The sequence below is a fragment of the Bos javanicus genome, chromosome 12 (genome assembly GCF_032452875.1).
Source record: "Bos javanicus breed banteng chromosome 12, ARS-OSU_banteng_1.0, whole genome shotgun sequence".
In the NCBI taxonomy this organism is placed as follows: Eukaryota; Metazoa; Chordata; class Mammalia; order Artiodactyla; family Bovidae; genus Bos; species Bos javanicus.
The window spans coordinates 72,120,548-72,136,131 of NC_083879.1; the positions used below are offsets into that span (position 1 = coordinate 72,120,548).

Genomic DNA, 15,584 nt, shown 5'->3' on the forward strand with positions numbered 1-15,584 from the left:
AAGTAAACAAAAGATTAACTGGAGACTAGACTTCATGAGACTTAATAACTATTTTTAATTAAATACAAAGAATGAAATTAACTGTAATACTTTTATGTGGAAAAACAACCTATGTCTTGCTTATAGAGTTTCAGCATTTTCTCTTAAGATACATTTACTCTAAATGAAGAATGAAATACTATTTAACATCAGAACTGTTTTTATAGTTATATCATATAAGCATATTGTTTTAGACACTCCCTCCTCCCCCACCAAAAAAAAAAAAAATCATTAACCAAAGTCACTAATAAGTAGAAAGAGGGAGTTAAGAGCCCCTTCTTCTCTTTTTCAATTTCCAATTAGCAGACATATTGTGCTTAGTCCAGTATTCTGGCTGGAGAATTCCTTGGACCGTATAGTCCCTGGGGTTGCAAAGAGTCAGACATAACTGAGCAACTTTCACTTCCACTTCACTTCATCGTGCTTAGTCAGTAAGCACAGACCTATTGTGCTTAGTCACTCAAGTGTCCGACTCTTTGTGACCCAATGGACTGCAGCCGGCCAGGCTCCTTTGTCCATGGGGATTCTCCAGGCAAGAACACTAGAGTGGGTTGCCATCCCCTTGTCCAAGGGCTCTTCCCAACCCAGGGATCAAACCCAGGTCTCCCACACTGCAGGTGGATTCTATACGGTCTGAGCCACCAGGGAAGCCCAAGAACACTGGAGTGCATACCCTATCCCTTCTCCAGGGGAACTTCCCAACCCAGGAATTGAACAGGGGTCTCCTGCATTGCAGGTGAGTTACTTATCAGCTGAGCTACCTGGAAAGCCCAGCAGACCTTTTAATGATAATAAAAGGAGTGAAAGGAAGGCAGCTTAAGAAAAAAAGAAAAAGAAACAGAAAGATAATTTGTGAAAACAGATTCAGGTCCTAGGTAATTTAGATTGGGCTGCCTCCATGTGCTATGTGGGCCATGATCTCTAGAATTACAAGCTCAATTTCTTAATTGCTTCTTTGATCTTATCCAAGGAGAGAATTGGATTTCTAGAGATTTGTGTGTGTGTGTGCAGAGCAGTTCTACTAATGCTGCTATGTAGCAGCTCCTTTTGCCAGCCTTTCACTCTCAGAATAATAAAATACAACCTCAGCCAACTTTAATAAGTATCTTAACCTCTCATATAAAAGATTCTTAGCAGCTGACAATAATCCAGAACCCTGAAAAAATTCTAGAAGCACCCTTTTTTCCCCAAATATTGATCAGATTCTGTCAAACCAAATTGACAATTTGCTGTCAGGTCACTGCCATCTGGTTTGCATGACATCAACCTACATTTTAGATAAATTGACTTTGATTTTCTTGAATCAAGATATTTTCCAACTCTGTGTATCTCTATAAATATCCCTCAGAGCTCAGAGTCTGAGAGCTAAAAGCACTGACTAATGATAACAACCCCAAATGCCCTGGGCAGAATATTAGATGCTTCAGCCTATTGAGTGTCAATAATCGTAGTGTAAAACTTCCATTTTCTTCCTTTCCTATAACCTTATAATAATAAAAGATCACATTAGACCTTTGTCTGTCTAGTAAAACAGGGTAATCAAACCATTTAAACACCAGCAGGCCTACCACCCAGATAGATTCTCTCTTCTCCCTGTCCTGCCCATTTCTGAAATAATTGTCCGAGTTACGTTACTGTGAAACATTTGGTGCTCATAGTAAAGAACCCACCTGCCAATTCAGGAGGTTCATAAGAAACATGGGTTCAATCCCTGGGTTAGCAAGATCCCTTGGAGAAGGAAATGACAGCCCACTCCAGTATTCTTGCCTGGGGAATTCCATGGACAGAGGAGCCTAGCAGGGTATAGTCCATTGGGTCGCAAAGAGCTGGACACAACTAAAATGACTTAACACACACACACACACAACATGATACTGTGGAACACTGGTGCTAATTGGTTTCTTTCTGCTGATTAACAGGTTTTGGATTCAGGGAACGAGGTAGAATATGATGAGCCATATGATTTGCTGCAAAATAGAGACAGCCTGCTTTACAAGATGGTGCAGCAACTGGGTGAGGTGGAGGCCACTGTCCTCATTGAAAGGGCAAAACAGGTGAGCCTGCTGCAGGGTGTTGTAATTGAAGTTTGTTTCCAGATTCGCTCTTCGGAATCTCCATCAGGGGTCTCTGTGCCCTTTTCAGTCATAAACCTTCAGAGACTAAGCTTCATGACTGGGTCTTAACAGCGTGTGGCAGGTTGAAGGCAGGTCTGCTGAGAATCTGCAGCAGTGGTGGGGATGGGGTGTAGGATGAGTGTGCACTTCTGTGCACGTACACCTGTGCCTAACAGACAGATTTGAGGTAGGACTCACCACACACTTGGACCCTAGGTTCAGATTCCCTTAAAGCATGGAACACTCTCGTTTTGCAGACCCTTTATGTTTCATTCTGACTGCTGCTCAGCATATTTGTTATGCGAGTGCTGTCAAGGAATATCCATGAAATTTGAGAGTTTAAGGAAAAAATTTTGGAATACTTTGAGTCTAGGAAGATTAACCAGGGAAGGTATAAGTTGCTTCTGTTTCTAACCTGTAAAGAAAACTCCTACATGATACTGTCAGTTAATCCCTAATTCTTTGTTGTTTACAATTTTATCCAGTTACCCCCTCCCCACCCATGCTCCCTCTAACTTCCTGAAGAAGGTAGATTGTCATCAGGAAAAATCAGGAATTTACAATACCTCAACACTGTACTCTGGATGGTGCTTGAACATGAGGTGTGTTAAAGCAGTAATCACTGTACATGGTGTCAGGAAGGCCCTCGATGAGTGACCTTCACTCACGTGGTGTCTTTCTAACAATGGTGAGGTGGTAGTGTCTTGTACAGATGTGACAACTGAGGTCTAGTTTGAGGGATTTAGCGATTGTCTTGCAGCTGCCTGTAATTCATTCTGGAACAAGGTGGGATTGAAACTGATGGGAAAATAGAGGGAGGGAGGGAGGGAAGGTGTGGTGTTCTCGCCACTTGAGATGCGTGGTTCGAGGTGGGGTGAGGTTTCCAGCTGTATGTGATGAGGCTTCCCCATTGAAACTGTTTCTCTGGTTATTAAATTATGGATGCATTTTACCTTCTTCATATATGCATTTCCCAGATTTTCACTTGTAAGTAGAATAAAATTACTTGTGTAATATTTAAAATGCCTGTTAAAAAAAAAAAAAAAAACATGCCCCAGCATCTAACAGTATTTCTGTATGAAAAATGTATCTAAAATGTGGTCTAATTTCCCTCTGTCACTGTTTCATCTCAATCCTCCTTAGAAATGAGGAAATGCACAGCAGTACCTTCCACTGTTCATAGGGTAGGAGATAGCTTTTTGTCGGTACTGTACTGTATACAAATTTTAAGAAGATGAACGTGGAGCTCTGTAATTTTTGTGCCCAAAAGTCACAGAGTGCTTTCATCCACTAGAGTGTCTCCCAGTCAGAGTTTCCATCCTGAGACCAGATAATCATTTGTGATTCCCCATATAACCTAGCCCCAAAACAGTCAGGACTTTTAAAACCCTTTTGTTCTTTAGAACTTAGGCATTACACATCAAAGAGAGGTGTCCCCACCTATGTGTCAAAGTGTTCATTGAAAAACTATATCATCCTTATGTATGAGCTAGACATTGAGTAATGAGAAACTGATCTCAGAATTTTAGATATTTTCAGATAAGATAATAGCATTCAACATTCTCATTTTACAGGTGAGGAAACTAAGTCCTCTTAGAAGGAATGTGGTCCCATGTATAGAACTGGTGTTAAGCTAGTTTGCAGCAGACACAGAGTTAGAAATCTGTTCTTTAAGTATATGTTTTAAATCAAGTGTCACATATGACATGTACAGAAGCAGACATAGGTCATAGAATTAGAAATCTTGTGATTCCTGGTCTAGTAATCCTGCCCCTACTCTAACAATATTAATGGTAAGTTACATTTGTATAGTTCTTTATCATTTATTTTACACAGTTCTTGCATGTATGATTTCACTTAATCCTCATGACTGCCCTTTATTATCCCATGTCATGGATGAAGAGATTGGTCCAGGGCTCACCCAAGGTCACTGAGCTGGTCCAGGGAGACAGAGGGGGAATTTCTGGGGAGGCTGAGTGCAGTCCTGGTTTCTGTGTTCTGTGCCGAGTCTGAGAACACTGCTCCTTTCACGTGGCAGCCAAGGTGGAGGCAATCACTCAAGTTCACAGGGTGACAGAACCTCACTCTTAGATTTCAGTCCTGCCACAGGCTCAGGTCACCTCTACAGAAACAAACGCAATTCTTGATTCTCATCCCATCTTGACATTATTTCTGCATACTCTGCATCCTCTTAGGAGGATTATCAGTTTTTTGAATGTGCAAGCATTAGGTATCAATGTATTGTTCAGAGCTGTAACACCGGGAGCATTAGCCTCAGTCACAAGGTTTCACTGATAGAACAGAATTCATTCATCTGAAAAGAAAATCTGGGAGAAGGTGCTTCCACATCACATTTTCTTGAACAAATAGTTCAGGCGAGTTTATCACTGTCTGATTGACCCTGATCGATGAAATAGCAGAGAAAGTACTTTTTAGATACATAAAGCTGGAGGGGGCATTAGTTTGATAGGGCTGCCATACAAAGACCACAGAGCAGGTGACTTAAACAATGGAAACTTATTTCCTCACAGCCCTAGAGGCTGGAAGTCTGAGGTCAAGGTGTCGGTAGGGTTGGTTTCCTTTGAGGTCTCTCTCCTTGGCTTGGAGAGGCGGTCTTCCCTCTGTGTCTCACATGCTCTTCCCTCTGTGTAAGCCTGTGTCTGGTCTCCTCTTCTTAATCTAGCTCCAGTCTGTTAGATTAAGACCCACCTGTATGACTTCATTTTAACTTTATTGCCTCTTTAAAGATGCTGTCTCCAAACAGTCACATTCTGAGGTACTGTGGTATTTAGGACTTCAACATGTAAAGTTGGAGGGGACACAGTTCAGCTCAAAGAATGAATGCCTGTCATCCATTCTGTTCTGTGATGAAGCAGAGCTGGTTGAGGTTTTCTGAAGTTTATTTGTTCCCAGTGTGTAACTATAAAATCCTCATATCCAAGCTCTGGGAGCCTGGACCCATTTGAATAGATGGAGGAGGCACTTAGCATCCACGTGGGCTTGTGTCCCCCAGGGCCTCTGAGCCTCAGGTCCTCACCTGTGTGTAGGGCAGGATTACAGCCCTGCTGGCTTCTTCACACTTATCACAGGGATCAGATGAGAGAGCAGATGCTTAAGAGCTTTGAGAATATAGAGCGTTTTACAGTATAAAAGTGGGATCATTTTTTTAAAGGCTGTAGACAGAAGACTTGCCTTCCAGTAATAAAAAGTACACCCATAGTTCTAAGTAGCTTTAGAGACTTTAAATCAGGGGTCCCCAACTCCTGGCCAGACTGGTATGGCCCATGGGCTGTTAGGGACTGGGCTACATGGCAGGAGGTGAGTGGTGTGCAAAGGAGCAAAGCTTCAGCTGCTGCTCCCATTGCTCACTTTACACCTGACCCTCCTCTTGCCCGGTCTGTGGAAAAAGTGTCTTCCAGAAACTGGGTCCCTGGTGCCAAAAAGGTTGGGGACCACTGCTCTAAACAATTAAAATGTATTTATAATAATAGATTTTAAAACATATATCTTATCTAATGCTACAAAATTTAAAAACTTTTAAAAATACTTTTTTAAAATTTATGAACAAAAAGTAAATCACTATCCACTCCTATCGTCACACAGCTCCTCTACAAGGTGGAGTCCCAGCACCACTGTTGACTGTTCTGTTGAGATGTTCTGTGTATCAGGAAGAAACTTCCTGTTTCTAAGCACAAATGATAGCTGTTCTTTCTCTTTTTTTCACTTAATGTTATATCTCAGATTATATCAATGCATATGGTTATCTCATCCTTTTTAATGACTACGTGTGTGTGTATTAGTCACTTAGTCGTGTCCAACTCTTTGTGACCCCATGGACTGTAGCCCACCAGGCTCCTTTGTCCATGGGATTCTCCAGGCAAGAACATAGTATTATGTGTTCTTCATTTCCTACTCCTTATTTTTGATGCTTGTCATCAGAGTTTATAAAATATAGGGATTACACCCTGATATTAACATCCAAATTTGTTGTGCTCATTTTATATGTGAAAATGAGAAACCCTTGGTCAGGTACTATTAATAGATTTCCCAGCCTCTTTGTTACCTTGTTTTTAATTTCTAGGTTTTGAGTTAGTAAAATGATTTTACTTATCAATTTACTCTAGTCTTAAAAACATATTTGTGAATCAGAATGATCAGAACTCAAGTGTATCTACAGGTTGTTTGGCATTATGTCCAGCCCCAGTGAAGGTTTTAATGTGGCTTCTTCCTCCATAGAATAAATACACCCCTGGTTTTTCCTATTGTGCCTCTAGTAGTGATATGATTTGCTTCACATGAACCAGTGGGCCTATGAATGTGTTTTCTTAGAAGAAGGACTTTAAAACGCATAAACGTGTTGTTTTTGTCTCCCCTACCCCCAGCCTCAGGTGCACTCTGAAAGCGAATAACCAGATATCACTCACAGTGACCATGTGATTATGAATATTATGAATGGCCAATGGACAACACTCCGCCTTCACAACTTTTGGGTCTACTCTGTGATTCTACCATGAGTTCACATCTATTCCAAAGACATTGTTCCAATTGGTTTCTGCACTGAGTAAATTATGTTCTTTTTTTTTACACCAGCAACAGATATTGACATATTATAAGATATTAATCTATAATTTTTCTCCAACTTCACTCAGTGATTTCAAGCTCTTACAAAAGGATTTATTGTGTTTATTTATGTGTTATACTATTTTCTTTTTTATCCAAATCAGAGGTGCAGGCCACCAATAAAAGGTGTCTCCCAGGTTTTGTGTCTTGAGAGACTCTGGAGCCAAACTTATTTTCTAAGATTTGAGACAAAGTTCTCACAATTTTTTTTTTTTTTTACTGTTCCCAGAATTACATATTACTTTCTAATTATATTACAGATTCTTGAAGATTGTGTGAAGTTGCTGTTTTGTGTCACCACTTCCTTTAACAGAACTATTTTCCATTTTCCACTCAAAGACCTCTGGTTAAAATACTACAGAGAAAAGCAATAGGAAAAACATACAGTACATGTAGTTTAAGTGACAGTATAGAAGAGAGAAATGTCACCCTACAAAAAATACATGGTTAAAATACAGAAGGGCAATATTGTACATTTGTCTGTGTCCCCTGCATTGCCGGCAGATTCTTTACCGCTGAGTCATTGGGGAAGCCCTCTAAAAGAGAAGGAAGAGAAAATATGCCTTATCAAAGTAGGAACCCCTCTAGGGGATTTCCTAATGAAAGACAGACATGTTATCTAGACTGTCTTCTAGATAGAGGATTTTATTTTTTTACATTAAAAAAATTGTGGTAAAATATATATAACATAAAATTTGTCATATAACCAATTTTAATCACACGATTTAGCATTAATCACCCTCACAGTGTTGTACAGCCATCATTGTCTGGGTAAGTTTCGGTAATTATGTGCTTCCTCTTCAGTGTTTTATTTCTGCAGAGTCATTTTGGTAAGTTTCACTTTTGTAGAAGTAGATCTTTTTCCTGTGAGTTTTGAGCTTGATTGGCATACATTTATTCACAATATCTTACATGTTTAATCTCTGCATCATCTCTGTGTTCTTTTGGCCTTTTAGTTTTCTTTGAGGCTTCTCATTTTTTATGAATAATCCTGTATAACTTTTCCGTATTTTCAAAGAATCAGATTATTGCTTGATTGATATTCTGTTTTTCTTTCTAGTTCATCATATCATTCTTTCAACTTTTCCTTAATTTTGAGATTTTTTTCCTCTAAGTTCTTAAATGGGAAACAGATTAATAATATCATTATTTTTCTAACATAAGTATATAAAGCTGACAATTTTTCTGTAATCCACTTTAGCTACAACCTACAAGTTTTGATACTTACCACCAATCACTAGCCAAAGTATTATGTATTATCTAATTCCTAATTTAATGCATTAGTTATATATTTTATCCATGAGTTATTCATAAGTATAATGTTCTCTAAATTTCAAATGCTAATGGCTTTTTTTCTATTAGATTGAACATGTGGAACTGCTAACATTCAGCCTTTTATATAAAATGGCACTTTCATGTATTTAAATGTAATAGTTTTCTTTTATTAATATATAACTTAATTTCCTTTTGGTTGTAGATTTTAAACCAAAGGTAATGATATTCACACAAAAAGTCCTTCTTTCCACCATTTTGTATTTTATTTGGGGGTTTTAAAATGTTCATGTGTAACCAGTAATTTTCAAATAAAAGTCCTCCCTGAGTACTGGAATGTTTTCTGATACATGTTGCAGGCTGGTTCTCTAGAATGCAGACTCCAATTGAGTTTAGTGAATTAGTTTAGGGATGTTTATCAGGGCTGCCCTTGGAATCAACACTGTGGAATCAGGAGGGAAGAAACGGGATAGGGCAGAAGGAAAGATCAAGCTGGATCACTGGCTGGATGACCTTAGCTTATCCCATGGGGCATCTGGAGTGAAGATGGCCCTTCAGGGTTGTCCTGACACATCCAATGGCCTGTCTTTATACCTCCACCTGGAAGGATCATTGCATGCAGCCTGGTAGTTTAAGGTTGCCCACTGGCAGCACCTTCAGCAGCTGGGCAATGAGTGCTTGAAGGGAGGTCTGAACAGCACATCTCCATGTCCCCCCACATCCTGTGTCACAGCTCCAGAGGTAGGTGATAAAGATGTACTGTGGGGGAAACTCTTGATGACTGAGGTGTAAGTCAAAATGATGAGTTAGTGATTCTCCTCAGTACCCTCTGGTTTAAAAAATAGAGGAGAAGGTCCATGAAGGGGAGAAATCTCATTTTCTAGGGTCAGCCCAGTCGTCACCTCTTCTAGGAAGTCACCTTTAGATCCGTCATCATCCTGCTACTGCTAAGTCACTTCAGTCGTGTCCGACTCTGTGTGACTCCATAGATGGCAGCCCACAAGGCTCCCCCGCCCCTGGGATTCTCCAAGCAAGAACACTGGAGTGGGTTGCCATTTCCTTCTCCAATGCATGAAAGTGAAAAGTGAAAAGTGAAAGTCAAGTCACTCAGTCGTATCTGACTCTTAGCGACCCCATGGACTGCAGCCTACCAGGCTTCTCCATCCATAGGATTTTCCAGGCAAAAGTACTGGAGTGGGGTGCCATTGCCTTCTCCATCATCATCCTAAGTAACTCATATTTCTGTAATACCCTGAGCACCTCTCATTTGTTAAACTGAACTGTACTTGGTTAGTGTCCTATTGTCATCAGTGTGGTGATTTTAAAATAAGGGGCCTGTTCTTTCCATTTTACACAGGTTATGTAAACTATGTAGCCTGCACTGACTATGAGTATTCATATGGTCTCAGTTCAGTTCATTCGCTCAGTCGTGTCCGACTCTGCAGCCCCATGAACCACAGCACGCCAGGCCTCCCTATCCATCACCAAATCCCGGAGTCCACCCAAACCCATGTCCATTGAGTCAGTTGATGCCATCCAACCATCTCATCCTCTGTCGTCCCCTTCTCCTCCTGCCCTCAATCTTACCCAGCATCAGGGTCTTTTCCAACAAGTCAGCTCTTCGCATCAGGTGGCCAAAATATTGGAGTTTCAGCTTCAACATTCATCCTTCCAATGAACACCCAGGACTGATCTCCTTCAGAATGGACTAGTTGGATCTCCTTGCAGTCCAAGGGAATCTCAAGAGTCTTCTCCAACACCACAGTTCAAAAGCATCAAGTCTTCTGCACTCAGCTTTCTTTATCCATATGGTCTGTTTTCTCACTAAACCAAGTGATAAAAAAAAACTTGAAACTGCTCTATTCACTTTTTAATTTAATCATTCAGCACAGTGTTTGTCACATAGGGGAAGCTCAGTAAATGTTTGCTGAATGAATAAATGATGACTGAGAACAAACCTTCCTTATCAACTTTGTAATTGTGGAATTCTAAGAAGTAGCCTGGGATAACAGAAAACCCTCATTTTGGAGTCAGTCACACTGATCTGCCTGTTAGGTCTTTCTCTGCTCTCACCAGCAGTGTGGGTGTCCAAAGAATGTACTGCACAGAATGGGATACTTGAAAATGAAAGGAAAGCAGTAACCAGCCAGACTGCCAGGGAAATAAACTGGCACCATCCTTGACAAAATGGACTATGGACACCCTACAGCCGTGTAGTCTTAGTTACATACTTAGGCAAGTATCTTAACCTCTGATTCTCAGCTTCTTCATTTGGAAGATGGATATAATTCCTGCTCTTGGAGTTCTTTGGTTGGGATGATGGATGGACCAAGAGCATCCAGAGACACAAGGTGGAATCACTGACCTTGGTGATTCCTAACCACCAGGAGAGGAGAGCAAGATCAGTGTGGATGAATGAGGTTTGTAGACTGTAGAATGTGTATTTGAGGAGGGCCTCATCTGATGGCCTAAATCAGACTGTTCTTCCTCCACATGTAGTTAAAATGACATAAGCCTCCAGGGAGGAGCACAAGCTCTGGGGCCACCCTTTAGGGACAAATTCTGGGCATTGCTGACTGGGTTTGGATACAAATTCTGCTCCTGTTTACCATGGGCTCTTAAGGTTGGGGAGTCCACTGTGCTTCAGTGTCTTTGTCTGAAAGTTGAGGTGGGGATAGTATGATTCACAGAGGGCTTCTGCAAAGATTAACTGTGACAGTGATCCTCACAGTGTGGACTGTGCACTAGTGCCAGTCCATGAACTGTTTGTAACTAGGTTGGAAGTAAGTACAGGAAACTCAAGAAAGCTAGAAACTCAGAGCCATCAGCTACTGCCATGACATCCACACTTAGGATGGATGTGATCCTGAACAGCCCAGAGACCAATGTGAGTGTTGCACTTGAAGGGGGAGGTGCATACTAGCCATGCACAGTGGATCACTGACTAAGTTGCAATGGGCTGAAAATGTAAAATTAAGTAAAACTGATATGTGATTCCAGACAGCTGAGAAACACTGCTTTTGAACAATGTTGGATATGTGATTAGTTATTAATCAGTACTACCCTCTCCAGTACTGCCTTCTTATTTACCATCATAATTATGTTTAAAATGAAGCCATACTGGCTTTCAAAAGGAAATACTATTACATTATTAATGTAATTAATAGCATTTAAAATTTAGAAAGAGTTAAATTCCTGTTCAAATTTCAGTTCAGTTTAGTCACTCAGTCATGTCCAACTCTTTGTGACCCCATGGACTGCAGCACGCCAGGCTTCCCTGTCCATCACCACTCCCAGAGCTTGCTCAAACTCATGACCATAGAGTCGGTGATGCCATCCAACCATCTCATTCTCTGTCATCCCCTTCTCCTCCTGCCTTCAATCTTTCCAAGCATCAGGATCTTCTCCAATGAGTCAGTTATTCCCATCAGGTGGCCAAAATATTAGAGCTTCAGCTTCAACATAAGTCCTTTCAGTGAATATTCAGGACTGAATTCCTTTAGGATTGACTGGTTGGATCTCCTTACAGTAGGAGAGACTCTCAAGAGTCTTCTCCAACACCACAGTTCAAAAGCATCAATTCTTCGGCACTCAGCTTTCTTCATAGTCCAACTCTCACATCCATACATGACTACTGGAAAAACCATAGCCTTGACTAGATGGACTTTTGTTGGCAAAGTAATGTCTCTGTTTTTCAATATGCTATCTAGGTTGGTCATAACTTTCCTTCCAAGGAGTAAGTGTCTTTCAATTGCATGGCTGCAATCACCATCTTCAGTGATTTTGGAGCCCCCAAAAATAAAGTCTGACACTGTTTCCAGTTTCCCCATCTATTTCCCATGAAGTGATGGGACCGGATGCCATGATCTTCATTTTCTGAATGTTGAGCTTTAAGCCAACTTTTTCACTCTCCACTTTCACTTTCATCAACAGGCTTTTTAGTTCCTCTTCATTTTCTGCCATAATGGTGGTGTCATCTGCATATCTGAGGTTATTGATATTTCTCCTGGCAATCTTGATTCCAGCTTGTGCTTCTTCCAGCCCAGCGTTTCTCATGATGTACTCTGCATATAAGTTAAATAAGCAGGGTGACAATATACAGCCTTGATGTACTCCTTTTCCTATTTGGAACCAGTCTGTTGTTCCATGTCCAGTTCGAACTGTTGCTTCCTCACCTGCATATAGGTTTCTCAAGAGGCATGTCAGGTGGTCTGGTATTCCCATATCTTTCAGAATTGTTCACAGTTTATTATGATCCACACAATCAAAGGCTTTGGCATAGTCAATAAAGCAGAAATAGATGTTTTTCTGGAACTCTCTTGCTTTTTCAATGATCCAGTGGATGTTGGCAATTTGATCTCTGGTTCCTCTTCCTTTTCTAAAACCAGCTTGAACATCTGGAAGTTCACAGTTCACATATTCCTGAAGCCTGGCTTGGAGAATTTTGAGCATTACTTTACTAGCGTGTGAGATGAGTGCAATTGTGTGGTAGTTTGAGCATTCTTTGGCATTGCCTTTCTTTGGGATTGGAATGAAAAACTGACCTTTTCCAGTCCTGTGGCCACTGCTGAGTTTTCCAAATTTGCTGGCATATTTTGATCTAATTAAACTTAAAAGCTTTTGCACAACAAAGGAAACTATACACAAGGTGAAAAGGCAGCCTTCAGAATGGGATAAAGTAATAGCAAAGAAAGCAACTGACAAAGAATTAATCTCCAAAATATACCAGCAGCTCATGCATCAATACCAGAAAACATCAACCCAATCAAAAAGTGGGCCAAAGAATTAAACAGACATTTCTCCAAAGAAGACATACAGAGGGCTAACAAACAAGTGAAAAGAGGTTCAACATCACTCATTATCAGAGAAACTCAAATCAAAACCACAATGAGGTATCATTTCATGGTGATCAGAGTGGAAGCCATCAAAAAGCCTATAACCAATAAATACTGGAGAGGGTGTGGAGAAATGGGAACCCTCTTACACTGTTGGTGGGAATGCAAACTAGTACAGCCACTATGGAGAACAGTGTGGAGATTCCTTAAAAAACTGGAAATAGAACTTCCATCAGTTCAGTTCAGTTCAGTCGCTCAGTCGTGTCTGAACTGCCATATGACCCAGCAATAGCACTGCTGAGCATACACACTGAGGAAACCAGAATTGAAATAGACGCATGTACCCCAGTGTTCTTTGCAGCACTGTTTACAATAGCTAAAACATGGAAAAAACTTAGATGTCCATCGGCAGATGAATGGATAAGGACGTTGTGGTACATATGCACAATGGAATATTAGTCAGCTATAAAAAGAACACATTTGAGTAAGTTCTAATGAGGTGGATAAAACTGGAGCCTATTATACAGAGTGAAGTAAGCTAGAAAGAAAAACACCAATACAGTGTATTAATGCATATTTTTGGAATTTAGAAAGTCAGTAATGATGATCCTATATGGAAGGCAGCAAAAGAGACACAGATGTAAGAACAGACTATTGGACTATGTGGGAGAAGGTGAGGGTGGGGCGGTATGAGAGAATAGCATTGAAACATGTATGTATATTACCATTCGTAAAATAGATGGCCAGTGCAAGTTCGATGCATGAAGCAGGGCACTCAAAGCCAGTGCTCTGGGACAACCCAGAGGGGTGGGGTGGGGGGTTCAGGATGGTGGGACACATGTACACCTGAGGGTGATTCATGTTGATGTATGGCAAAAAAACACCACAATATTGTAAAATAATTTTCTTCCAATTAAAATAAATAAAATTAAAATGAAGAAGAACCAAGGTTAAGACTTAAATACACTAAGAATGTTTTGCACAAAGTATACATTGGATGTTTCTGACTAAATTCTCTCTTCCATTCAGTAAACATGCTCACAAGTATCCATCCCAATAGGTGGAAGCTTTGGGTATTCCAAACCATGTTTGATTCAAAAGCTAATTATATTTAATTCTAGAGAACATTACATGAAAAACATTTTTAAAAGTAAATACCTAGCAAAAAATGAGTCTCTGGTATGGAGTTTATATCACATTAGAAATGTGGTAATTAATGGTGAACAGAGGATTGAGGGTTTTACACCCCACATTTTACAATAATTTTTTTTTAATCCATGAGTTTATACTGATTCTGATAAGATATAGAATTGTTATGAGGAAGGGAAAGCTCTTATTTTGTAGTAGAATGCCAGCTCACAAATGTAGACAGAGTCACAGAAAAGTACCATGTGACAGCAATCATTGTCATCAATAATTCAGACAAAATTCATCATTGGCTGACTAAATGGTGAATGTTGGGGCATGGGTGTTGAGAGGAACACGACATTTCATGGACTCAAAGTTCTTCTCAGCTTAATTCTTTAGGGAAGAATTTTTTGTCTAAAGTGGGAAAATCCAGCAAACACAGGGCATGCAAGTAACCAGAGTACACATTACTAATAAAGAACTTAATGACACCCTTGTTTTTTTTTCTTGTTTTTAGAAAAAATTATTGTATTTAAGTATAGTTGACTTACAATGTTGTGTTAATTTCTGCTATACTACAGTGATTCAGTTATACATATATGCACATTATTTTTCATGTAAGTTAAATAAACTGGGTGACAATATACAGCCTTGTCATACTCCTTTCCCAATTTTGACCCAGGCAGTTGATCCATGTTAGATTCTAACTGTTGCTTCTTGACCTGCATACAGGTTGCTTAGGAGGTAGGTAAGGTGGTCTGGTATTCCCATCTCTTGAAGAATTTTCCACAGTTTGTTGTGATCCACACAGTCAAAGGCTTTAGCGTAGTCAATGGAGCAGAAGTAGATGTTTTTCTGAGCATAGACCACAAGGCCCCCAAAGCCTGGAAATGTACTTCCTGGTCCTTTACAGGAAATCTCTGCCCTCCCTGCCCCAGAGCTCTGCTGTTCTAAGTGAGGCCTATGTACCAGCAGTGTTAGCTGGCTTGGGAGGCTGTTAGGAACACGTGATTGTGGTCTCTACCCCAGACCTACTGACAAAATCTCCAGATACCAGGTGAGTCCTGCTCACAGTACAGTTTGAGAAGCGCTGGTTTAGACGCCCTGCTCAGTTCATCCTGCAGTTGCACCTTCCCCCAGGTGCAGGCCGCCAGAGTGGACCAGGGGGTGTGGCCACCTGGAGCCCCGCCCCCTCCAGGCCATGCTCTGAGCGCCTAGACCCTAGAACCCCTGCTCCCAGCTCCAGTGCAGGCCTCCCTCCTGAGACCCATGTTCCAACCTGACAGGTAGTTGAGATACAACTGTTTATGGGGTGGAAGAGGATGGCCTGAGCTTGGACTTGAAGGCGGTAATGCTCTTGCTTGAGCAGCAGATTCCTCAGGGCACAAAGAGGGTCAGAGCCAGAGGTGGGAAGAGCAGGGGGAGGGCTGCGGGCTGGGTCGGCTCCTCGCTTTGCTGTCCTACCTTCTGGCTCCAAACTCCAGGGTCCAGGAACCCCAGCCTGCCATGTGGTTATGAGGGTGTACTTGACAGTGTGTTAGCTTGTTTTATAACTTTTAAATATTTACAGTAAGAT

The 15,584-nt window shown here is 40.8% G+C and overlaps 1 protein-coding gene across 2 annotated transcripts in view; it reads left to right on the forward strand.

Annotated features, from left to right (window-relative positions):
- The window catches only part of LOC133258050 (ATP-binding cassette sub-family C member 4-like), a 334,436-nt gene that overhangs the window by 155,962 nt on the left and 162,890 nt on the right, over window positions 1-15,584 (forward strand). The window contains exons 30-31 of one of the 2 annotated variants that reach the window (XM_061434386.1): window positions 1,959-2,093; window positions 6,536-8,382. The exons of the other annotated variant lie outside the window; for it this stretch is intronic. Of the exons in view, the coding sequence (XP_061290370.1) occupies window positions 1,959-2,093; window positions 6,536-6,562 (162 nt within the window). The 3' untranslated portion in view covers window positions 6,563-8,382. Of the gene's footprint in view, window positions 1-1,958; window positions 2,094-6,535; window positions 8,383-15,584 lie in introns of those variants that run through there. 2 annotated transcript variants of the gene reach the window in all.